Genomic DNA, 27,505 nt, shown 5'->3' on the forward strand with positions numbered 1-27,505 from the left:
GATAATATACTCGTCCATGTTATGGTAATTTCCTCGGTAAAATTGACTTAAAATTAGAATAGAAGAACAAAATCGAATTTTCGAAAAATCGCTTCAAAGAGCTCACCCCTATGCTGCGAACTAATTTTGTGCCAAATTTCATAAAAATCGGCCGAACTGTATAGCCTCTATGCGCGTAACATACAGAGATCCAGACACACAAGACTTTCAGCTTTATTATTAGTAAAGATTTACCCTGCACGTGTATTTAGAGAGCATTAATAAATTTGCAATACTTTTTCTGTTAGTTTTGGAAGTAGTCGGCCCTCAATACAGATCCGTGTATGGAATCGCAGTGGAGTTTGGCTGGTGCTTGGGCTTCGTCTGTCTGCCGGTCATCGCTTGGATGCTCAGAGACTGGTTTTGGATACAGGTGGCTCTGACGGCTCCATGTCTCGTGATGCTGGCCATTTGGTGGTATGTTGACAATTGGTTTGGAAGGGAACTTTTTTATAAAAACTTGTTTATCGGAAATGGTACTAATCATAAATCAATCTGATGTGGACTCCGTACTACTTCTTTTTATGTCTACTAAAAATTGCTGTCTTTTAATGCAGTCGAACTTGGTTATAACGAGCGTGAAGGGACTGCAATATTTGCTCGTTATAGCCAAGTGCTTGGAATGAGCGGGATCATGGAAAATACAGAAAAATTCTCACACAGGGTATCCCTAAATGCCGTGTACAAACTTGAAGAAGAGGTAGAGAACGCGATAACGAGCACGAATTATACTGGAATAGAGGTAAATTAATCTTGAAAAAGAATTGATAACTTTAATTTGCATTAGTTTTTTCTCATTCGTTCCTTCCGTCTTGCAACAAGATCACGTCAGCAGAATATGCAAATTTCCAGTAGCATTTAAGCATTTAAACTCCCGGCACTTTGCTTCGTTCCCTTCCTTTTCAATTTCAACCCAAGTCAGTTCTGGTTGTTTTTCGGCGGCTCCGTGGGGTCTGTCCGTTTTTGCTGATAGCTTTGGCTTTTGCTCTTGACATGAATATCATAGCTCTATATGTTTAAAGTAACGTTTCATACTTTGACTTAGACGTCAGTATGTCAGTATGCTGTACATAATCCTTTTTTAACATGAGGCTCATAGTTCTAAACTCGATTCAGCTTCAATGTTTGGTTTGGCGTAATCGGAGATCATTTGATTGGTATGTATGTGTTTCGAAGTAGCATAAAAGGATAGAGTTCATTGAACATCATTTGACCGGCTTACTAGATGCTATTCCTGCTCCAGAGAGAGCCAAAATCATTTTCCAACATGATGGATCCCCAAACACTCTTCAAACGCCGTTCGGGATTTTCTGGCTAAAGGGGTTGGTCGTACGGGCCGAATTCCTTGGCCACCTAGACCACCAGACCTGACTCCAGTGGACTTCTTTGTTTGGGGATTCTTAAAACAAGTTTACAAAGCAAAAGTAGCCAGTTTGCAGGAATTGAGCAACCGGCTTGACGGAACAGTATTGAAACTAAGAAATGAAATTTCACTTAGAGCAACGTTTGTTTCCGTTCGCAAAAAGGCAAGGGCATGTATCAGGTGTGGCGGCGACCAGTTTCAGCATCTGTTATAAATTTTAAAGATTGATTAAATGTACTCATTGATGTTTGTGTAACTTTTTTATTATTGATTTTTCTTTAGTGAAAAGCACAGGAAAGTAAATGCTTCTTTTATTTATACAAATTGTTATCTCATGAGTTTTTTCACTTAATAAAATGTTAAAGCTATTATTTTGATATAAAAATATCATTTTCTTTAAAGAAAGCAACATGCTTAAGTGGAACAGAAAATTTAAAACAGAAAAGTGCTACTCTTTGCTGGTTTTTCTTTTTCAACGAATGCAGATTTTTACACTGTTTCAAACAAAAGCCTGAATTTCTACTGAACTTGAAGACCAATATCATTTGTTGTTGCATCATCTAAAAGCTAGTGAAATGGGTCAGTTTTTGGTTGATTCGCCTGATTTAGCTCATACGGTTGCTTTTGAAAATGTGTATTCAAAACCTTTGGCACCATTTCAATTCTGAGTGTGTCCAATGTTTAAAAGCAAGTAGCTCTCTGTAAAATGCGACTATCTTGATGGGAAAAGTGTCATTTTGTAGGATTTAGTGGGCTCTTTGCAAATATGTACTTAATTTGTGTGTAGGTGCTACAAGAATCTCAGAAATCAGTCGTTTTCTCAGACTTCTCAGTTCTTTTGTTGTTGTTTTTACTCATTTTCCTTATGTTAACCATAACTCGGTTACGGTTAAGAATTGAACAATATGATGGGTGGTTCTATGCTCGTCTTGGGCTTTTCTGTCACTCCTCTTCGTATGGCAGAATCGATCAAACTCTCCCTGTATATTATGTTTCTGAACAGTATCGAAGAAATTGATTCATTTGCTTTAATCTGTCTTATTGTCTCTTGTTTTAGTTTTCTTGGAGAATTACTTTAGAGCAGATATTCTCTCAATCTATTCTTCTCAATGATTCTATTTATTCTCCGTAAGCATTACTCATGAGTCAAAAATCATCATCTTTTGCAGTCCCGGTTCGAAAAGAGTTTTAAGTTTTCCTGTGTACTCAAAAACCATTGAGTATGGGAGGACGTTTTGTATTTCAGCTTAAAATACTTCGATTTCATCGTTATCGTCGTCGTTCTAATTCTTTTCAGACTTACTTCAGCTACACTATCAGTGCGAACAGTGAATTCTAATATAGAAAAAGTTCCATTCTTCATCAATTATTCGTCAGATTTATGATTTATCACTGATTTTCAGCTGATTTGGAAATGTTAAAGGAATTTTTCCAAGAAGGGAAAAGCTGCATTTTCATGACCGTTTGTGTTCTACTAATGTTTTTTTTTTTTTTTTTTGTTTTAATCATACTATTTTGATTTAATTGAAAATATTGAAAATTTTGCTTTACTTCTATGTTAATCATCGTGTATATCCATGATTATTAATCAGGATGATACCAGAGTCTCCACGTTGGTTGATGTCACAGGGCAAAGTGGAAAAAGCACAGAAAATTCTCCACAAAGCTGCAAAAGCTAATGGAGTTCGAGTTGAAGACATTGACATCAGACTGAAAAAAATGATGACTAAAGCCACAGAGGTAAAAAAGATTTTTCTTTAAGTTGACAAATAATTATTAAGCGTAAATAATCAACCACTGTGTTGCTTGAATGAACAGTTGAGTCCCGAAAACTCGGCACCCTATGACCTGGACGAATCCAAAAAAAAAAAAAAAAAACTCAGGCTCACACCGGCAGGAAAAAAAATCATGCGTAAAGCAATTTAAACATAAAAAAGCTCGTCCGAGATCAAACGTCTTTTTATGAGAGTCAGACTGTAACCTAAATTACATCAGTTAATTCCCACAAATGTTTTACAGTTGTAATTAAAGTTTAAAAAAGTAAAAAAATATACTTTTTCCAATGACGAAATTGAAATGTTTAATGAATAAACCAGTAATGAGTCTTGTAGGTTTTTCAGCAGTATTCATTTGTCTGTACTATTCTCGATTGCCTTATTTTTGGATTTTGTTCATCTCAGTAAAAACTGTCTAAAACCCAGAAAAGGATAAATTTTGTAAAAAACAGCATTTCACGAACTTAACAGCAGCATAAAGCTTACGCTGCTCTTTATTCTCCAATCTTGTTTTTCATTTGTTGTTCTATTTGAGACAGCTTTTTGTATTCTGTTCAATGAAAATAGTTGTCAGTAGAAAAGTTCAAAGTCCTTTCTTTCAGTTGCAATATATATTGTGGCAACACAGAAATTCTGCTAAAAAGAGCAGTCCCGGATCTATACATTTTGAGCCCACTGCAACAAAATATGTAGGGCCTCTCCCTAGTGGCGAGCAGTGTCTATTTGAAAAGCGAATAAGCCTTAGTGCTATTTTTTTCCCTATTTTTTCATCAATTTCTAGGGCCGTTAGCCCCATTAAGGACGCGGGCCCCTCGCACTGCGGGTACGCAGATCTGGGCCTGCTAATGAGGAATGAGTAAAGTTACATGTTTTTGGTGCAAGGGATTAAGAGATAGGACATTTTAATTTTGCCTTTATGAACTGGGAGAGTCGAGCTTCTTGCTCTTCGTGCTATAAGTTTTACATAAAAAGGCTTCAAAAAGAAAGTTAGTGGAGCTTGAGATTAATAAAAAGTATGAAACATTAAAAGTAATTGAAAAATGGAGAAAGCCAGAGAAAAATAGTTGGCATATATGGAATTTCTAAAACTAGTGTCTAATATAGTTAAAAACAAGTTGAAAATAACAAAAGTATTAGAATAGTATTTTTAATTATTGTTTCACTTTCAATAATGTTAAAAAATGAAAGTGGAGTTGAACAGAAAGAGTAAGGGTGAATTCCTCAAAAAATTAGTACATGGTGCAAGAAATGACAAAAAAAAAAAAAAAAAAAAAAAAACATTACCGCCCTTTATAAGTTGACCGCCAAAGTACTGCACCGCGAGTGGTCAACTTACACAGGTTTCACTATCTCTTTTCAAACTAACTATCGTTTTTTCAACTAATAAAGTAATTCATCCATTTTTCTTAAATATTTTAATGTTATACTTAAAAAGGATTTATTTTTTATAGGTACACGAAGCAGGAGAGGCTAATGGAAATGTTTTAGACTTGTGGCGCACACCTGGCTTATGGCAGAAGACCCTAAACGTTTATTGTCTATGGTAGGTAATCATCTTTTTGCTATTATTTACGGCAGGGGTTCTCAACTTTTATCAGCACACATATCCTTTGTGTGCCATTAACCTGCTCCTACAAAAAAAAAAAAAAAAAAAAAAAACCTCTAGTCTATTAAAATATGCTGAATTAGTTAAACTTAAAATTTAAATTTAATTACGAATAGATAATATATATTTAAAAAAGAAATTTCATTTTAATGAATATTTTATGTCAAAGGTTTAATAAAATCAGACATACAATTAAAAAATTATCATTAACTAATTAGTGGGAGTTATTGGGCTTTTTTTTTGTAGTAAGTTACCGCCCTAAGCCAGGGCTAAGGCAGAAATACTTAAAGTACACCGCCAGCTCAGTTATTCCATCCGAGGACTGCAGTTTCGTGCTTTTTAGCACTCATCAGCCCGGAATAGGAATCACATGAGCTGGAGGCGAAAAACCTCTTAAGGGAGCCAAGAGAGTCAAACAAACTGGTAGTTAATGCAGAATTAGCGAATCAGCTTTTATTGGGCTTGTTTTTGTGCGTTAAATTCCCCAGTGTTTGACTCCGCAGTTAATTTCTTAACTAATAATTTTGAAGATGACTAGCAAAATGTTGCCAGCTATAGTTGGAGGAAACCTAACCTGGTAGCATTGTGAAGTCCACGCAAATAATAATCAAAGCATTATGATTCTGCCAGGTTAGGTTTGTTCCAACTAGAGCCGCTATACAGATAGGCCGACGCATCAGCTTAAGTTTAGCCATTTTGTATCGGATTTTTCATTGTTGCACTGCTAAGGTTACCACAGCAAAGTTTCGGATTTCGCCAATTTTGCCGAAAATAATATTTAATTTAATAAACTATTCACGTACCGCTAATAATTGCTCACAGTGAATTATCACCAAGCGCAATAACTCGCCAGAAAAGACAACCATTCTAACACGCACTCCGATCCAAAATGGCTAATCTTAAGCTGATGCGTCGGCTCGTATACGTAGGGGCCTTAGTTCCAACTATAGTAATATCTTCGCATCACTGACAGTGCTAGAGACCGAACGAAATCCGTAGTCATGACAAACCTCCTGTAAGGGTGGATCCGGCTTCTGGTTTTGGAGGGAGTTATCGTCGGAAAGAGCGGGGGAGGAGTTTCAAAGTGCCATTTTCAGACAGAACTCACACTGGGACGTATTTTTTAAAATAAAAGCTGCCCCAAAATGCAGCTATAGGCTATAGCTGGCAGCTGAAAGAGGAGGTTCATGACCCCCCATGACAACCTTTGGACCCGCGCTTGAACCTCCATGCATTAGGCATGGTGGTGGGTAAAAGCTTTTTTTACTTCCTTTTACAAAAAAGGAAGTATTGTATTCGCGAAAAAATTTTCACTCAAAAATCTCGGTATTAATTTCCATTTTTTCTCACCCACGAATGAATGTTGAGTTTTTTTTTTCGACCCGACCACACGTGGATGTATGCTAGGAACCTACAGACACCCGAAATATCCATTTTAACGACCCCCGAGTTAATTACAACAAATTTTCTCGTGACGTCCGTATGTATGTGTGTATGTATCTCGCATAACTCAACAAGAAGTTCTGTCTAGAACTAGACGAGCCTACTTTCCCGTATACCCATACTACTTTCTAGTACCTGATCAATATTCTCAAAAATAGCTAAAATTGCAAATTTTTTCAAACATACTTTTAAAATACTTTAAGCTGATTTCTAGGAATAAAATATTCCTCACTCATCAAAAAAAAAAAAAAAAAAAAAAAAAAAAAAAAACACGAGCAAATAAAATAGCAGCAACTTTTAAACAAAGCAGCTAATACACTTTTTTAGATTAAAAAAAATCTTTAATAGCTTTCAAAATGAAAAATTAATAAGTAAAATTAATAAGCTCATTAAAATAAATACATCATATCAAAAAAAAAATCGTTTCTTTTTGCCCTGTTGCCAAAAACATTTTTTAAAATGAATTAATGCAATTACTAAAACAAAAAAAAAAAAAAAAACAATAAAATGTCAACTTAAAGAAATAATTTTCTTTGTCAAAAAAAAAAAAAAAAAAAAATCGTCTGCGCATATCTTATGTAGAAACATAAATGACTTCGAGTTGATTCGCCGGTAACTGAATACCTAAATTTAAACTTTAGCGTGAAAATAAAAACAAGTCATATCAACAATAAGTATTTCACAGTTAAAACCATAGCTGAGGAGTCGGAGTCAATCTCATTTTGAGATAAAGGAGTCGGAGTCGAATATCCAAGAATGGGAGTTAGTCATTTGTCCATAAATTTTTGCCAAAGCTACGAAGTCAGAGTTGAAGTCGGGGAGTCGGAGTCCAATTAATTGTCGGGCACAGGAATCGGAGTCGGAGTCAGGTGCCTCTAAATTCTCGGAGTCGGAGTCTGGAATTTGTGGCGTCAAGAGCTATTTCTAACAAAATTTGTTTGAAGTAAATCCGCCTTCAAGTACGGAATCTACATCGACTTTCAGTTTCCCCGTAGGCGCTAATGTTAAGGGATTTGAACAGTTCAAAATTGAACGGAAAATTGTTCAAATCAAAAAGATATTTTATATACAAGTTTTTCATCAAAAGCTTTTTCCTACAAAGTTTGTTTGAAGCAAATTCACAGTTCGGAATTGCCTTGAATTTCCCCGTAGGCGCTAATGTTAAGTTTTTTTGAACTGTTCAAAATTGAACAAAAAATAGTTCAAATCAAAAAGTGAAATATGGGAATGAGGTGTCCTCGCCGAGATCTTTCGAACAAAAAAAAGTTTGTTCGAATCGGACTATTCATTCAAAAGTTATTAGGGGGGGACAGACAGACAGACCGACAGACAGACCGACAGACATTTTTCCCCATCTCAATACCCTACTTTCCAATTTTTAATTTTTCGATATTTATTTAATTATTTTATTTATTTTTGAGTTTTTTTTTGTTTTTCGGGATATTTTTAAGATGCATTAAGCCTTCTTTCATGCTTTTTTCTTCTTTTTCTGACTTTTACTGGGAAAGTAGGCTAAAAACGGTATGCCCTAGAAAGTTGAAATTTAGTACGTAGACTCCTAGTGGGATCTAGTTGTGCACCTTCAATTTCGGTTGCATTCGGATGTTCTTGAGGGGGTCTTTTCCCCTTTTTTGGGGGGAAATCATTGTTAATTTTGATGTAAACTCAAGTGGTGTTATAATTTGGCGGACACTTGGCGATATATCGCCAGTCTTTAGGTCGCCAAGTTTTGTCGCCAACTTGGCGGCAAATTTGGCGATTTTTTTTAAAATTTGATTTTAATTTGGCCACTGTTGGTGATATTTAGAGAGTAAACAATTGAATCACATTATAATTGCCAATAATGGGGAAATGACATTAAATTGGAGTAAAATGAAGTAATGTGATGCACACATCAGCTCGTTTTTTTTCTGCGAGATCGATTGGCTCGTTTTTCAACTTTTTTGCAATCTCAGCTGGAACTGATATTTGTTGTCCCGAAAAGTTACCAAGACATATGACTTGACTTGGATTCTCTTCCGTCAGGTTCGTGAACTCGTTCGTGTACTATGGTCTGTCCTACAACACTAATGAGCTGGCAGGGAATCCGTTCGTGAACTTTGCCCTCTCCGGAGCTGTTGAGTTCCCAGGCTACCTCCTCACCATCTTCGCCATCCGCTCGTTGGGAAGAAGAAATCCACTGGCCTGGTCGATGATTGCTGGAGGAATCGCATGCCTACTCATGTATCCACTACCACAAGGTAAAATGGTTACATATTTTACATATTACTATGATTGCAGTCGCCAATGAGGTTCACGAGCATAATACAGGGTGTTTCAGAATGAATAGCGGGGTTTTAACATGTTATAATATTTATTACACCAAACTTACAGCCACAAGTGATATATAAAATGAAAGAGAAACTCAGTTTTGTTTGTTGGCATCAGTGCGCATGCGCGTGGAATGTTTCTGCTGCAATCCGCTAGAAAGCGCTTGTAGCAAAGATGGCGACTAAAGGATAGAAAGAGTTTTGTGTTTTACAGTTTGCAAAGACGGAATCTGTTACTGTGCAACGTGCGTTCCGGATTAAGTTCGGTTGTGATCCACCAGGTGATAACAACATTCATAGATGGTATCATTCGTTTCAAGACACTGGCCGCCTTTGTAAAAGCAAGAGTACGGGACGACCAAGAACTAGTGAAGAGAACGTTGAGCAAGTGCGTAATTCGTTCACGCGTAGCCCTAAGAAATCCGATCGGAAGGCTAGTCGTGAATTAGCAATTCCTGTGACGACTGTTTGGAGAGTTATACGGCGACGCAATTACTAATGAGACACTCATCAAAGTTTGGGAAGAACTCGCATATCGTCTTGACGTGTGCCGAGTGGCGAATGGTGCTCACATTGAACACTTGTAGGCCATTATGTAAAACTGTTTGAGTTTCTCTTTCATTTGATATATCACTTGTGGCTGTAATTTTGGTGTAATAAATATTATAACATATTAAAACCCCGCTATTCATTTTGAAACACCCTGTATTATGTTTTTTAAAAATATTTTTAAATGGCTGTGAACGTTGAAGTGTTCTTGCACAGGATGTGAGGCCCCGGTCATTCCTGGAAAGGTGTGCCACCAATTTTTCCTCCATGTATACACATGTCATATCATCAGGAAAGTGACAGTCAGGCCCTGAGCAGTGGGGTGGTGGGCATGACCTTAAAGGGTCCAACGGTCCAAGAAATTGGGGGGGGGGGAAGGAAATTGAAAAAAAAAACATTGAAAAATACTAGCATTAGAGGCTTATTCTGCCGTGTGCAGGAAAAGGGCAATAACTGCAAGTTTTTAATTTTTCATTTTTTTTCATTTATTGTACATTTTCTTTATTGTACAAGCTCGCTTATTTGGTTTCGGCTGAAAAAAAGGCACGAAAAAGACGTCTAATTCCAACATTTCCCAATCGTTAGTATTGAATCCAAAACGCGTTTCTTAAAATATCTCGAAACCTCATTTCTGCAGATACTGCCGTTTACCTGCACACGGCAGTATTAACGTTGCAAATTTACACTGCTGGCCTTTGGTAACGAGCCCTGGGCCAAAAATGTATAGACCTGGGCCTGAGTGACATAATTCAAAAATTGGGGGGGGGGGGGGGGGAATTTAGCTATTGGGGGGGGGGATTCAAAATCTACATTTAATGCTTTTTCTTGCCATAAAACTTGCAGAGTTTGCTTGCTTACATAGCTGGTGCGTGGTGGCGTTATAATCAGTAGTGACCAAAAAATTAAAATTTCATATTTAAGAAGAAACTTTTTACATTTTTAAGTACAATGCATTATTAATTTAGACAGCAAGAGCTAACAAGTAAGCATCGAATTATAAATTTTTTGTTCGTATTTTAATTTTCGAGATAAAATTGCTTTAACTACTGTTGCGTAAAACTTTGATTTTCTCCAAAGCTGGTTATTTATTTATTTATTTTTGAGCTGTGTCACTGTCCGATTACTATCGTTGAAGCTAGGTATTGAAAAATATGGTGCCATATACGTACTACAGTCCAGCCCGCTATTTGGAATATTAGTTAAAAGATTATCCTGATAAATGTAATAAATTTTCAATTTTCCGAATAATTGAAATTTATCATTTTCATCCCGGATAATGGAATATCCCGCTTATTAGAATAAGTTTCCATGACAAATTGTCTGTTCTATTAAGCGGGTTTGACTGTATTACTTCTGTGATGCCATTTCGAATCATCGTATTCAACATTTTTTGTTTGAAAATATAAACATACCTCTGACACACTAAATTGCGTCAGTAATAAATTGAACAAATTCTTCCTTTTCTTTTTTCAGACTTATAATTCTATAGAATGGTACAAACACTTTATTGAACGTTTGACCCGGAGATGTCAAAAAGAATATCTTACGATTTAATTTATAATATGTTTGTAATAGAAAGAATCTTGGCCTTGAACGAGTTCATTTATGTTTAAATTGAAATTAGAGAAATCCTGTGATTGGCAGAAAATCAATGTTCGTTATTGTCAAAGTAAACCGGTTTTTCTCACTCCTTTTTTAAGAAATGGAATCTTTAAATCCTTCTCCAATCGGAAGTTATCTCATCCGCGCTGGACTGTAATGAGTAGGGGAGATCGGGGATACTTGATCCCTAAGGGTACATGATCCCACAACCAAAATTGAACCAAAATCATTAGGTAGAGATTTGAAACTTGACAATTATGTTAAAGGTATACTTGTACATAAAAACTGGCTAAACTTTGTTTTTTTCAGCCATTTTGTTTTAGCTCAAGAAATGATTATCTGAATGTGTAAAGGGAAACTTTTTTTAGGAAAGCATTCTGGGGTTGATACTATCCGTTATATACAACTTAAAAATAAAATACTGAAGGGTAATGTTTAAGTATAGACAGTCTTTAATAATTGAGACATATTTTTAGTAAATTTCCACTGATAGTTGATAATTGAACAAGCATGTTTGTAAAGATCGCATATTAGGGATACTTGATCCCATCGTTTAGAGGGATACGTAATCCCATGGATCAAGTATCCATATGACAATGTAAGTACAATGAAAACAATATAACTGTTGTTTACTTAGTTGACATTAACTTTAAACATTCAAAGCTGTGTTAACATAATAAAATTTATCATAGTATGTGTGATAGATTTAAACAATCATTGCAGTAAATATGCTAAACAATTAAAATCTTAGTTCGCAGTAGCCCACGTACCACCTCAAACGTCTAAACATAAAATAACTCTTCTGACGAATTCTGTTCTGATCAGCCAAATGAGCTTGAACAAGTTGAAAAAGGTGTCAAATCCTTGTTTGAATGAAAAAAAATGATTTTGCCATAGTTAGATTTACAACAAAAAAATGAGTTGCCCATTATGTAGACCTATTGGCGGATAGAATGCAAAGTTGGATTTCTAGAGTTTGAAATAAGTTTTTAAAGCGAATGGTAATATGCTTAATCAATATATTTTTCTTGAAAAATTGACAAAATGCGTTTAGCTGCACACATTGAGTTGGGTTTGAGCGGAACTTTAAGAACTACAACAAACGAATTGTTTGCATTTGACTTTTCAGGTTTTGAAAACATATGCTAGGTTTTCTTTTCTTTTTTTATAAGTACGCAATACAGTAGAACCTCTATTATCCGAGCTTCGATTAACCGAGATTTCTGTTAACTGTGCCGATAATGAAGTCTATTTTTCAAGAACTAATGTAAATTTAATAAAATGATGAATTTTTAATTTGAAAAAAAATATTTTCTGGAAATTTGTGTGTTCTTTCAATATTAAAAATTATACTTCGTATTGCTAAAAAAATTTCTGTTGACTTTTTAAAACTTACAAGTTATTTTACATTTTAGTTTTTTTAACCGAAAAATATTACTTTTTGTCTTTTCTCTTGTGTTCACAACTGTATTGGAGAATAAGTAACTGATCAAAAGCATCATAAGAGTTTATTGAAGTTGTATTCATTTTTTTTATAAATGTCCTAGAAGAATTTCAAACAATGTTGTTTTGTGTTCACATCATTAAAATCTGTTAAAGAAAATTAGAAATAGCGTTATTTTTTAGAAGCATTATCTAGAAAACTAAAATCCATGAGTAAATTGCTGATCTAATGAAAAGTACATGTATTTTCTTTGTGGGATCAAGTATCCCTCATGAAGGAATCATGTATCCCTTGATGTGGGGATACATGATCCCTTTATGAAATTATTGAAAAAAAAAAATATTGTACTAAAACTATCTAATTTCAATTTAAAAAAAAAAATACTGTCAGATAGAGGAAAAAATTACCTTTGCTCACATACTTAAAAAAAAAAAAAAAAAAAAAAAAAAAAAAAAAAAAACTGATAATTTGCAGCCAAGAAAAAAATTGAAAACTAAAGTGGGGATCAAGTATCCCCAGTCTCCCCTACAATTTTGCTATTCTATGATTGTCGCACATTTTTATTTAAGAAATTTTTGAGTATTATTTGTGATTCAATTTTCTATTTCCTTTATTTTTTCTAAAACAAACTTAATCAGAATGATCGCATTTACAAAAAGATCAATTTCAAAAGAAAAATAATGATTTTTGACGGAAGTTAAGCTTTTTGATTCTCCTGCATCCTCAATTTTCTACAAAACAAAACTATAGCTATTCTAGAAACATATTTATAAGGACATTAATTTAAATCTTTCGAAAGATTTTTTTTTTTTTTTTTTTTGACTTAAACCTTTAATCTGGTGCGTTCTCGAATTTGCCTGTATCCGCAATTCACTGCAACAAGCTTATATATAAAGCAAAAACATATTTACAGGGTATCGAAGTCGAATCGGGGGAACGAAAAGCGAATTGAAGTCAACCGGTATGCGATGAATTATCGGGTATCCTCCGTTACTGCAAAAAGCTTATTTCTTCTGAAGGAAAAGTATATTTGCAAGGGAATAATTTTAAATCGGTCAAAATACGAAAAAAATAAGAATAATCTTATGATTTAACCTGGTATTTTTTTGAATTGTCATATATGATCGAATCACTGCAACAATCTAATCACCGCAGTGGAAATCCTATACAGCGGTCAAACAAAATGCAAAAAGTTTTGGCTCAATCTGAGAGTGCAGTCAGATAATGTGTCACAACATTTTGAGGCCTTAGGGAAAAAGCAAGTAAATTAAAGATTTATTCGAAAGAAAATTAAAAAATAATAACAATCAATTACTCACACACGCACATTCTAAGAAGCCCGAGAGGGGGATCATGACACCGGCTGTACCACTGATTTTTTTCACAAGGGGGTGAGGGGAGGGTTCTTTGATGGATCTTTTTTTTCCTTTGACAGTCTTGTTCTGGAGGAGGAAGGGGGGGGGGGCGGCGTAGTGTTAGAGCGGATGCGATATAAGGATGGGTAATGTGCACCTCGGTTTTAAGGTATTGAAACATTTATTGTTGGACAAATAATGTGTACGAAATATGAAATATAAATTTACAAAATGATTTTCAAGTTGATGTATAGAGACTGAAAGCGATTAGTAAATAAACAAAGAACTTATTAAGGTATTTTTTTTATTTTCAAACTGCGGAAATTTAGCAAGATGGGAAAGGAGAAAATACAGCATAAAATTTTGAAAAAAAAAAAAAAAAGAAACAGATTGCTTCAGAAATACCGAGACCAATTTAAGAAAGAAACCAGGACAAAGCTAACCTGGTAGCATTTTGAAGGCTACGCAGGTCCTAATCACAGCATTATGGGGCTGCCAGGTTAAGTTTGATCCAACTGTAGAATATGACACAGAAGTAAAGTTAAAACTAAACAGATATGGAACGCCTTAATATTTAAAATTTCTTTTTAATCAGCCCCCCGCCCCCACACTCCTTTACTGGTGAATAGGGAAGTTTTAGATTTTTCAATTTTATTTTTATATGATAGAGTAACATGTATGAACATCATAGGAGAAAAAAATTTTGCGATACGATAAGTAGTTTTTTTTTAGATTAATTTTTAAAGGTCAAGCGCTTGTGACGTCAAATGGCATAGGAAGTGACGTCATGCGCTCTTCCGATAGGGGAGAAACCGAAGGACGTGCATTCGACTTCGAAGACGAAACGTAAAAGGCTTATCTCCTCGCATTTAACTCCTCGCGTTTCTGGAACATTAAACCTCTCATCCTCTCGGAAATATTCGAATATCATCATTGATGTTACTTGAGGAAGATTATTTAGATTGTGCTTTAACGAATCCGGCCTCCATAGTGTGTTCAAAAGGATTATTGAATTTCTAAAAAATAAAAATATCAGCGCGCTCAAAATGTCCCTAGCGAAAACAAGGGATCTTCGGCGGAAGGCTGCCCATTAGTGCCCTGTGACGTAAGCTCGTGACGTTTCAGAAGAGCGCACTTTTGCGCGTGGATTTTAAAAAAATTCATTAAAAACCAATCACGGTGTTTTTAAAATTCGGCGATGGTGAATTTTTTAGTTTTGAGGGTCAATTAACAATATCCAACAGCCAAAATATGAACATTTTAATAGGTTGCAACTTCCCTATTGGTCTACACTTTCCTTTGATTTAGTTTTGCAAGAGTAACCTATATGGATTTGATCTAATGAAGAATAACCTTAAGTCAGTAGTGAAATCTTTTGGAAAAATATTTCGTGTCAGTAAGTTGATTTCAGGGATGGTTCGATGGGAGGCCATTGTGACCTCCTGAAAATTATCAAACTCGGAAAACTTTGTCTGAAGATTCTAAAAATTTGAAGATATAATAGGAATATTGCAACTTAAAATGCCCGAAAGTCTTTTTTCATGAGAAGTAAATAGGTGTGCATGTGCATACCCGCGTTTTATCTTTTGACAAAATTTGGAATTCCATTCGTAAAATTGATATTCCCAGCTCCTAAAACTACAAGTTCGGGGACACCCCTGGCTGACCTTTTCAACATTCTCAATTTATTCTAAAACAATGCCAAAAGTATCAAAGTTTCAAAAGCTTGCTGCTTTCTTTTTCGATTTAAATATTAATGTTTTATGTCAAATTAATAATGAACAGTAAATACTTACTTACTGTTTCACAAAATAAGAGAACTTTTCTTTCAGATCCATGGTGGCTGAGCGTCAGCGTATCTATGTTTGGAAAATTCTGCATAACCTGCTCATTTGCAATCACGTACGTGTTTACTGCAGAAATATTCCCTACAGTAGTGCGGAACATCGGCTTGGGGTCAGCATCTCTGTTCGCACGGTTTGGATCCGTACTGGCTCCCTTTGTTCGAGAGCTGGTAAGTATTAGGAATAATATATTAGTAATAAATTTTGAATTCATTATTTCACAAATTCCACAACAGTAAAAAATTATTGAGATGAAGTGATAAGCTAGGCATTAACATTTTTGGTTGAAAAAATCATTACAGTGAAATCCCGTTACAACAAATACCAATACAACAAAACTTCTGTCTCATCGAAATGAATTTTTAATCCCAATGCAATTTGTGGTGCATTGCCTGAATTCTATTACAACACAGTTTGAGTCACAGCGAACAACTTTGTGGCCTATTGAAGTTAGTTGTGATGGGTTTTCACTGTATTTCACAAATTCCACAATATTAGAAAGTTATTAAGATGAGGTAATAAGCTTGGCATTAACATCTTTAGTAGAAAAATGATTTTTTAGTTTTATAAGAAACAATAGTTAAATTCTTAACTCAACTTACCAGGCTCATAGGCCGTGTTCCAGTTAGAATGTTCCTGACTGACATTTCGTCTGACATGTTTCAGGCTTTCTCAGAGCACAAACGAAGGAAAAATATGTACTGTATAGGCCTCAATCTTCATTGGATAGGACACCAATCCCAGATTTGATGGTACTGTTTTATAATTGGTTGTTCTTTGGCTTTTGAGAGGGCATCTGGTTTGTTTAACCTATTTGGTGATAAGAAGACATCTGATAGATGCAGAGGAACCTAAACACTGTTACATTTCAAAATTTCTCATTTTGTATTGAAGTTCTTTGGATGTATTTTAGCTTCTCTGAAAAGATAGCGCTAAATAATGAAGGGTGTAAAAAAAAAAGTTTCTTTGACTACCAATACCTTTTACAATGAGAATTAAGATCATTAGAACCATACATTTAAATTGCCAGCATAGACTTCTTTGTTGAAAACTTTTCGTGTTCTGAAGAAAGCAGATACATAGCTTTGCAGGAGAAATCACTACCAGATATATCCGGGATAGACCGCGACTTACAAGTTCAAGAAGTAATTATGGAAGTCAGAGTATCATAGTTTAATTCCTTTCCCAAATCTTATATTTTGTACACACTTTTCATTTTGAGCAGGTAACAATGAGACAAGAGAAATGAATTTATATTAGAGAGAAATGAAAACAAATTTAGGGGTCAATAAATATTATAGGAAATTTGAAATCGTTAGTGATTTTGTCTGACTTATGACAGTGTCTGATTATTTTATATAGCAAGTAAAATTATATGCTTTTTTATATTTCTTAAGGGTAATGCAACACATCCTGTATTTCCTCAAATCGTGTTTGGAATTCTTGCTGGGATCAGTGGGCTGCTTGTCTTCCTTCTGCCCGAAACTAATAATTGCAGTGTGCCTGATACCCTAAAAGAGGCAGCAGAAGCAACTAAGTATGAAAATTTTCTACCAGTCTGAAATTTTGAAATGTATCTTAAATCAATGCTTTTTCACCTCTAATATTGCTCCAGAAACTTGGGGGGGTGGGGATGCATAAATTTAGCAGGGTAGTTCAGTTTAGGAGTGTATCTGACTCGATCTTGTCGAATGACATCAAAAGTGTAGCGGAAATAGGATAATAGCCAGGAAGATAAATATAGGTGAAAAAATAACCATGAAGTGACAAGATTACCCTATTGTATTTTTGATAGATGATGAAATCGCTATGTTCGTTGAAATGTCATAAATTTACCCAGGTAAAAAGGTGAACGAAGCAACTATTCTTTATTTTAGTCCTGCCGCACTTAAGCTAAGTTTTGTTGTTGTTACTACCAAATTGGCACATAATGCGCGTTTCAAATGTTTTAATCCTATCAGGAGGACTTCGTCGGGAGAAATAATCTCCAGAAAACATGATCTTTCTCAAACAGATGCCAAGCTTAATTTCTGGTTGCAACACTTAATTGTATATTTCCCTAGAATCATGCTGTACCTAATTTTCTCTTTGGAATGATGAATACGATTTTCTGAACTGGCATTCTTACTGACACATTTGGATTAGGATATGTCTTTTAAGCCATTCATCATTTTAGTTCAATGTCATTGTGGCAATTATACAAATTTAGTTGCGGAAGCATCTTAATGTGACGAAATTAAGTCTTTGTGCTCAAAAATAAACCGTTCCAAGCTGAAATAATGATTGATGTATATGTGTTTTGTGTTTTAACGCTGTCATAGAACAAAGCTTTGAAAAGTATAATATGGAGTAAAATCTAGGACACGTTTGAAACCATATTAAAACCTAGCTAGACACTAGCTACAGTTATCAAACAGTCGTCATATTTCAACAAAAGCCTATATTCTGCTATTTTAAAACTAGTCAGTCCACACCATTGCTTCTGGGTCTATGGTTTGATGATAAAGGTATTAAAAATCTGGAACTTGGTTTTTAGGTGCACATTAAGTTTTCTGAAATATGAAATTGAAGGATTTTTTTTATTGGTCTCGTTTGATTTAAGTATGAACTCCAATATGTATAGTACTAAACGGCGGTTTTTTTTTTGGGGGGGGGGAGGAAACAACATTACTGGTAGGTAGGACCAGAGGCGGACTGGTCTGCCGGCCCATAGGCCTTTGAACCGATGTGTCCTCAAGCCTGAACACCTTTTTACTTCCTTTTACGAAAAAAGGAAGTATTGTATTCGCAAAAAAATTTTAACTCAAAATTCGGCCTTAATTTCCATTTTGCTCACCCCCGAATTCATGTTGAGTTTTTTTTTTTTTTTTTCAATCCGACCACACGCGGATAAGTGCCTAAGAACGTATAAACACCGGAAATATCCATTTTGACATTCCCCGAATTCATTACAACGACTTTCCTCGTGACGTCCGTGCGTGCGTATGCGCGGATGTATGTCGTATAACTCAAGAACGGTGAGTCCTAGAAAGTTGAAATTTAGTACGCAGATTCCTAGTGGGGTCTAGTTGAACAACTTCTCTTTTGATTGCATTCGGGTGTTTCTAAAGGGGTCTTTTTTCCCTTTTTGGGGGGCAATCATTGTTCATTTCGATGTAAACTCAAGTGGTGTTACAATTTGGCGGACACTTGGCGATATATCGCCAGTCTTTTTGTCGCCAAGTTTTGTTGCCAACTTGGCGACAAATTTGGCGGTTTTTTTTTTTTTCAAATCTGGTTTCAATTTGGCCACTGGTGGTGATATTTAGAGAGTAAACTATTGAATAACATTAAAATTGCCAATAATGGGAAAATGATATTAAATTTTAGTAAAAGGAAGTCATGTATACACACATCAGCTCGTTTTATTATTATTTTTTAGTGTAACTTCCTTATTTTTATTTATTTTTGCGTTAACAAACCGGTGCGACTTCACTTCGCTTTTTTTTCTTTTATTTAAAGCCGTAAACCTATGTATCATCGGGGGTTTTTTTTCCCCCATTTTTTTTTTCTTTATGCTCCCCGCCCTTTTTTTTGTTGCGCCCTTTGGAGACCAAGGTTGGCGCCCTCTTGCGGGACCCAGTCCGCCCCTGGGTAGGACATTACCGGAAGGTTTGCGACATTATGGAAAATGTGCAAAACAAATGTTTTAGCATGCACAGCATATTGTTATTCAGTTTTAAAATTCCTATTTTGATTTCTGAAATATTTAAATGATCAATTTAAAGCAAAAAATTCTTTTTTAGCAAAAAGAATCTCAAATCTAGTCAAAACATGAATGGAAACCACGTGATTGTAACGATGACGGAAACTCAGGTGGATGAAATCTCTTCCGCAGAAGATTCAGTTTTCCCGCCCTCTCCGAAGCCCGAAAAAAATGGGAAAGTGGTCTCAGCGGTCGTAGAGAACGGGAAGAAAACAATCGAGCGCCAAGAAAATGGCAAAAAGTTGGCAGATGTGCCCGAAGAGGATTCGCATTGCGAAGAAGTTGAAGAATCAAAGGAAGGTGTAGAACATAACGAAGTAGAAAAAGAAGAGAAAGAGGAGAACAAAGATGTGATATCGTCACCACAGGAGGATTCGAACGATGATAATGATGTCGTAGTGGATGTAGATGTACCTGATGTTGTATCTTCAACTACAGACTCTGCTCAGAATGAGCAAAAAACGAATCTTTAGTGCTGTTTGTTCTAAACATCGTATGGGACCATTTTGTTATGTCGTTATGAGAATCATTTTTCGTCAGAAAATGTAACAAGTTGTTCTTTTTAACTTATTTTTTACATTAAAAATAAAAAACTGTTTTATACTTAAGAAATTTGGTGCAAAGGACTAAATATAGCAATGGTTTTATTTGCAGATAAATGGAAAAAAAAAGAAAGAAAACGAAATTTCGCACTGTGTCTTGTAGAGTTTGTCAAGAGCGTTTTGAGGCGTAGATTTCTAGTTCACAATTTCAGGCATCATGCAACAAGAATCAAAGCGATTTAAGTGAAGGAAGATCTTGAGTAAAACATGTGCAAAAGTTTGAACAGATTTTGCCAACAAACAAATTGGTTCAACCGTCCAATTCATTTGCACTACTAATCTTCTGTTTCTTCTTGTTTTAACTTACGATCCCTTTGTTTCTAATTGTCTCACGTGTGCTTCCGAATACCTGAGAACTTTTTTTTTCTATGCAAGAATAATAGAATTCTTTTTTTGCTGCATTGAAAAAAACATGTTCCTATAACTCCGAAATGCTTATACACTTAGTGTAAAATGTGTTGTATTGAAACGTAGTTTTTGAGAATTTAAGCGTTTTTCCGTTGAATATATGAAACGTTCGAAATTTGGAAATTTTGATTTATACTTTATTGCCACACAGGAATGTTGTTTGATACAAAGTGCAGCTGTTAATCGCGGTACATTTACAGACAATTAATGTAGGCAACATTAAAGATATGATTAATTTTTTTTAAAGAATATTTGATTTTTTTTTTGGACAATAATTGATGTAAAAATTGTTTTTCTTAATTTTAATCCCTTTCAAAAAGTTATGAGTATCTATCAAAAGCGGAAGTAGTTTGCCGAGATTGAAATTTTAAGAATAATTTTCGATGTATTGTTATGCAGTAAATTGTTTCAAGAACTGCTTAGATGCTCACTTCTATTCCATTTGAAATAAGTTTTAGTCGAAGAATCACCCCATGAGGCAAAATGCACTTGATTTTCATTTATGATTATTTGCTTGTCCGGCTCCTTGTGAGGAAGGCCTAACCTCGCTTCATTCAGGCCGATTCATTTCATTCCGAGTGATTTTGGTTGAAATCTCACCAGGAAAGGAAATTACACAGTACTGTAAAAAAATAATAATAATTTTAAAAATAATAATAATAAAAAGTAGCAATCGAAAGAGCATTGTGATACGAGTTTCTGGACGTATAAATTGTTTGCCCTCTTGTCCCAGCTATTGAAATATAGTCTCATAATTTGCCAAAATTTTAACCAAAGTCGCCAAATTTGACGAGTGTCAGTGAGTGATGGAAAACATTTTTCACTCGATTCGTAGATGGGTGCAGATGGTGAAATTGCATTATCAATATCTCGCCAAGTCTTTAGGTGAATAGGTTAGAGTGAAGTGAGATTGTGGAACACACACTACTTTCCTGTGTGTGTAGAACGAAACGTAGTGATGAGTCCGAAGCACTAGCTTTCACAAGGAACCGAACAAGCCATAAATACCTTCTGAGGGGCATTTTTTTTTGATCCAAAATACCTTCAGAAGGGGTTTTTTTTGATCAAAACAGCGCTTTCATTTGCATAAACTACTGCATTAGAATCTGAATTTGTTAAAACCAATGCCTCTGGAAGGTGTCCTCCCCTCCCCAACGCCTCTTCCCCCTCGCTGCGCCACTGGTCCACTTTGCAAATGGTCAACATTGAAACCTGGTTTACGTGTTATGATTTTTAGTTGAGAGATAAATTTACGTGCAAAACATGTTGAAATTTCGTGTGAAACAAACTTTACAACAAACTTACCTGTAAGAATAATTTTCCTCATTAGGAAACATTGAAAGAGGATATCTCGAATAAACGTCTTGTGATTTAGAACCTAAATTGAACTAAGAGCTTACTGAAGACAATATCCATTTGTAATTGTTTAATTACTAAAATTTCTAACTAATTTAGAATAATTTTGTTTAGTGAATATGCACTTGTGCATGTGTATTGTTTTGCCATTGCTACAGTAAAAGGTAAATTTTAAATATAATTAACGAGTTCCCGAGTCCGATTATTCAGTTGAAAAGTGGAAAAAATCCTGTTTTCAGTTGTCCTATTCACAAGCATATTCATCTTAAATGAGATGTTTCGTTTGCTTTTATACGTGAAAAGCTATTGCATCATCTTATCTGTTTCTTTGTTGGTCAGCTCAATTTGTTGTGTATGTTTTTGTTTGAGGATTTTGTAAAATGTTTGTCGTTATGTTTTTTAAAGAATTGAAATTGCGTAAGTAAGTAGTATCGAAAGTAGTATTTTTGAATCAAAGTAGCTCAAACGCAAAAAAGGGCTTGTCTTATTTGTATAGTTGATGGATTTTTGGAGCATAACGCTAGTGCCTTAAAAATGAGAACTGACCAAAATGTTATTTTAATGTTTCCTGTAGTTGAAAAATACATAAGTTGAAGCAAAATGTATTTTTTTTAATCGAAATCTTTTTATATTTATCATTGTGAATAAAAATGAAAAACTTGGTCATTGTTTTCGTCAAAATTGTCGTGTTAATTACTTTATTAAAAATGTCTTTTCTCTTTAAAAAAAAATGATTTGAAAAACAATAACATCAATTTTCAAGGTTTTACACATTTTTGGCAGCAGATTTTTTTTTGTTTCGCGTTACGTTTTGACATCCTAGTAAGTGCCTAATCAGGTTCTTGACACAGCTAAATATACTGCAGTATACTCCCGATTATCCGTGCTAATCACCGGGCGGCGTAGCACGGATAATCGAAAAACACGGATAATTCGAAAAATCATTTAAGGAATATGCAGGGTAACTATTTAAGGGGAAATTAGAAAAAACAATGTATATACTCACACAAACCAGGAATTTTTCTTCGAAATTTATTTTTTGCTTAAAAAAAATTGGTGATACATTTTTTTTTCTTTGTTTGTTTAAATTGTTGCATATGTCCGTACGAATTTTTCTTACTGCAATTATTTCTCCGTAATCGTAACTTCTTTCACTCATATAATCCAATAAATGTTCTACAGATAGTAGAGCAGTAGAATGTGAAATTGTATTTTCTTCATATTCTTCATCTTCGTTTTCGGTATCATCACTTGCGTTTGATTCAGTAACAAGTTCAATGATATTTTCTTCAGTTAGACATTGAAATCCTGATTCACATTCGTCGCTTTTAAACCACTCTTCGACATTTTCAGCGTCAACTGAATCGAAACCTTCGATTTCTTTAACTTCCTCAATGTTGTTATTGATATTATCGATAACATCATCGAAGCTTTAGAAAAGTGTGATTCCGAAATGATGAACGGATAATCCGCAAACCGGATAATCCGCACACGGATAATCGGGAGTATACTGGATTTTTGCACCCATAAAAATTTTAACTAACGAAATCATTAATTTATGCAGGGTGTTTCGTTTTAACCTGCAAGACTTTTATTTTCGCAACCGTTAGTCCTAGATGTATACTTAAAATTGCAAAAATATTCAAAATCAGATGCGGAGTAAAGATATTGAAAGTTTGAAGCAAAAATAAAAATGAGTTAAAAGCTACAAAATTTAACTTTTTATGCGGGCCCCAGGTCCCCTAACTTATATTTAGGAAAATAATCTCCATTGAAAAATAATTCCAACACAAAAAGTTTGCAAATTAATACTACCAATATTCACCGAGATATGAAACGCAGCGTTTTGTGATTTACACCACTTTTTACCGCCGTCAATAACACCTTTTGGAGGAAAATATAGCGGTTGACAAGTGTTTAAAATTATGTGTGCATATAGTGTGGTTTTTCAAATTGTTCAAGGTTTTGTAGCGTGTTTCCGCGTATCATGGCATAACATTTGCATTCACTTTTGAGTAGCAGTGAAAAATATAAATCTTTTTTTCTTTTTTGATGACTTGTCATTCTTCTGAAAGGGCGATGAGTTCCAATCTCATCCTCTGTATGATCCCTTAAAACTTTGAACTGGAATATCTCCCTGAGTTTTGGTCGCACAAATGTCAAGTTTTTTGTGTCAGTAACAGTTTTCAATGGAGATTATTTTCCTAAATATTAGTTGGGGGACATAGGGCCCATATAAAAAGTTAAATTTTGTATTTTTCGACTAATTTTTATTTTTGCTTCAAACTTTCAATACCTTAACTCTGAAAGAGGAGAAATTCTGCGATTGGAAGAAAATCAATATCCGTTATTTTCACAATGAAAACAGGCTCTCCTTCGCCCATTGGAAGTTATCTTATCAGAGCGGAACTGTTAATGGATAAAATCTTAACTGTCGCACATATTTTTACTGCGGTACAAAATACAAAAAACTTTTGAGTACTCGTGTGTCATTGAATTTTCAATTACATACCTTTATTTAACTAAAATCATTTTTATCACCCCAGTTTTGTCACACTTACAAGAGAATCAATGTCAATGAATGAAAATGCGGAAAAAAAAAAGACAACTTTTGACTCAAGTTGTTATGCCTTTTTATTCTCATGCATCCTCAATTCTATGCAACAAACCTATCTCATGCTGGAAACATATTTAGAGGGATATTAATTTAAATCTTTCGAAAGATTTTTTCTTTTCTTGACTTAAAGATTTAACTCGGGGTGCTCTCGGATTCGCCTGCGTCCGCAATTCACTGCAACAAGCTTACATATAAAGCAAAAACAAATTTACAGGGATGGTATCGTATAAAAAGTTAAGTTTTGTATTTTTTGACTCATTTTTATTTTTGCTTCAAACTTTCAATACCTTAACTCTGCATCTGATTTTGAACATTTTTGCCATTGGAAGTATACATTTAGGACTTAAGTTTGCGAAAATAAAGGTTTTGCAAGTTAAAACGGAGCACCCTGTATGATGCACCTTTCATTTTTGAGGCAATAAAAAACATTGTCTTAATTTCCACAATGCATCTTTCAGTTTTGAGGCAAACTATCTTAATTTCCATTATGCAGCTTTCACTTCTGAGGCACTAAAAGCAGACTATCTTAAATGTACCTTTCCTTTCTGAGGCGCTAAAAGCACACTATCTTGACTTCTGTAATTCTTCTTTCATTTCTGAGGCACTAAAAGCGCATTATCTTAATTTAAGCGCATTATCTTAATTTCTGTAATACATCTTTTATTTCCAAGGCACTAAACTGCACTGTCTATATTTCTATAGTTTCGCTTTCGTTTCTAAACTAATTTTACCAAATCCACTGTCTTTATTTCTATAGTTTCGCTTTCCTTTCTAAACTAATTTTACAAAATCCAGTTTTTATTTCTATAGTTTCACTTTCATTTCTAAACTAATTTTACAAAGCAAGAGGATTATTATTTTTCTTAACTGCTTTTGATGTTGCTCTCTCTTCCTTTAAAAAAAATGCAATTTACGATTTATAAATGTTTGAGAAGTAGTTCATTTTTAACGTCATATACGTCCACAAAATGGGTCATACATTTATATTACCTGTAACTAATACCTATGCGAAATTTTTCAACTCAATTCATTTATTTCAATCAGGGAAATATATATATATATATATTTACAAATATGCATTTTACATATAAAATAAAAGAAATTACAAACGGAAATATATTTCTCCGTGTCCATTTGAAAACCTCTGACTAAGTAGATGGGAGTCAAGGCTATACAATAGCGTGACTAGCTCTCACCACTCAGAAAAGAGCTTAATTTAGAGTCAGTTTATAACATAAGACAAAATTAACAAAAAATAAATGCATAATCATACAAAGAACACATAAACACAACACAAGTAATGCAATTAAGTACGTCTAATTTTAAAACGGAACCGAGGTATACTATTACGAATATGCTACTTTATCCTAAATTGACTGCAGTAGAATTGAGTATAAATTTTTTTAGCCTATTCTTAAACAATTTAGAAGTATTCTTTAACAAATTTGCCAAAGAGAAATTGAAGGGTTTGCAGCAACAAAGAGTTTGTTGGGAAATCTCCTGGAGTTAACTCTGTTGCCTCAAGCGAATGAAGCAGCTAACTCATTCTAGCGAATTAACTTGAGAGCTATCAGCTGGAGATAACTCCTTGTTAAACCAAACGACTAAAAAGGAATAGGGTGGAGCTTATTTGCACTGAAAAAATAAAGTTTTAATTTTTGTAGGTCTTACCCTCTTAATTTGTTCCTTTTGATGAAAAACCACTAAATATGAAGTTTGAATGAAAAATTTTGATATTTAGAGGTAGCTCAATGAACTTGAAGTTTGTTACATAGAGAAGATTTCGACAAAAAGTGATAGTTACACATTTATTTATAAAGCACTTGTAAATCAATTGAGACATGAAAGAAGGTGGTTTCTGGGTTATAAAATGCACCTGGCATTGTTCTGGAAACAAGTTATTGTTTTGAAACAGTCCCAGATAAAGTCACTTTCCTGCTGTCAGGGTATATTCTGCGGTGTTTCTCAATGACTTGCAGCAGAAACAGCAACTGCGTTTCATCATATGTTATAAGTCCACTGAACTCCTGAATGAGTGCCACTCCACGTTCAGCATGATCATTAACTACATTTAAAGCTTGAATAATTTTTTTGGCTTCTTTGTCGTCATCTCTTGTTCCCCACGATGCTGGATCAACAGAAAAATAATCTACGGGCAGGTTTAATTCCTGGAACAGTGACATAGACTTTGCTGTTACAAAATCATCCGAATTTTTGTTCTCAAATGTTTGAAGATCAATCTTCCTCTGTTTAGAATTTTCTTTAGCTGGTTTTATCATAGCACTGACCATTTTATCTTGGTAGATGCACTGACATGACTATCAAGAAAAGCCAACGAAACTAGTTCCTCTGTTAAATACCATAAATGGTTGGAAAACTAATTTGCAGCTGCTTTCGAGATATTTGTATGAATAGCCGAATATTCAATCAAAGACTTCATTAGTAACAGGTCATTATATGGAGCACTTGCAGCTTCTGATGCTGATATCCATGCTTTCATGTATACACGTGCAATGAAAATGCATACAGCTGTTAATCCCTTCTCTTCTTTAGATGTAAGCTTGAATTGTGATCTAAACATCCAGATTTTGAGACTATAAATACATTTCAACATCCAACGGTGGTGATGCATGGCTCCAGGCGACATAAATTTAACACCTCTAACAGGGGCAGTTCCAAGGAAAATAAGCACAAGTTCAACTAATTCTTTATAATCACCTCTTAGTTGGTTATAAGACTCTTCCATGTATTTTTTTGCATAAGCAATTGTATCTTTTATATCCTTTATCAGTTTATCAACTACGTCAATTGAAATTCTAGTTTCGTACTGGTTGGTGTCAATGAAGCTCCAAAATTCCTTGAAACATTTGAATAATGGAATTTCAGGAGAAGATGTGGCTCCCTTGCACACTTGAAACACTGAACCTATAATCAGTCCCAACCACGGAGTAGGAAGAAGGAGAGAAATGTCCTACGGGTTTGCTAGTGTAAAAGTGGCAACGATTGTTCACTTTTTCCAGAGCGCTCTGTCGGCGAACCGCTCCCGTCAATCGCAGCAGATCAATGTAAATGATGCTAAGTTTCTCATTTTTTTAGAGGCAGATATTAAAGCAAAAAAAGAAAAAAACTTCTGGAAATTGGTTGTAATAAGGGGCCAATATAGTGGACGATGTACGGCTTTCGTACAGAGGAAGTTAGCGCAGTATTTTGATGGAAAAATTTATTTTATTTTTCATCACCAACTTGCCGAATTCGTCTGCTATTAATATTGCGCTGTGCGATGTTTTATTTATTACGAGTTAGAATTTTTCTATTCCTGTAAATGATTGACAAAATGAGAATGCAGTACAATTATTTACGTAAATACATTTTTTTAAATTAGTTGTAAATTTCGTGACATGTTTCGAGAACTAATTAAAGCGAAATATTTTTTTGCTTTCACGACCTT

General features: G+C 34.6%; 1 protein-coding gene across 1 annotated transcript in view; it reads left to right on the forward strand.

Moving 5' to 3' along the window:
• Window positions 1-22,106, forward strand: part of LOC129227617 (organic cation transporter protein-like) — a 91,804-nt gene extending 69,698 nt beyond the window's left edge. The window contains exons 6-12 of the mRNA XM_054862204.1: window positions 288-456; window positions 2,995-3,142; window positions 4,629-4,720; window positions 8,252-8,466; window positions 15,318-15,499; window positions 16,727-16,866; window positions 19,115-22,106. Of these exons, the coding sequence (XP_054718179.1) occupies window positions 288-456; window positions 2,995-3,142; window positions 4,629-4,720; window positions 8,252-8,466; window positions 15,318-15,499; window positions 16,727-16,866; window positions 19,115-19,547 (1,379 nt within the window). The 3' untranslated portion in view covers window positions 19,548-22,106. The remainder of the gene's footprint in view (window positions 1-287; window positions 457-2,994; window positions 3,143-4,628; window positions 4,721-8,251; window positions 8,467-15,317; window positions 15,500-16,726; window positions 16,867-19,114) is intronic.
• Window positions 22,107-27,505: the final 5,399 nt, after the last annotated feature.

This window comes from Uloborus diversus, chromosome 8 (assembly GCF_026930045.1).
Source record: "Uloborus diversus isolate 005 chromosome 8, Udiv.v.3.1, whole genome shotgun sequence".
NCBI classification, from domain to species: Eukaryota; Metazoa; Arthropoda; class Arachnida; order Araneae; family Uloboridae; genus Uloborus; species Uloborus diversus.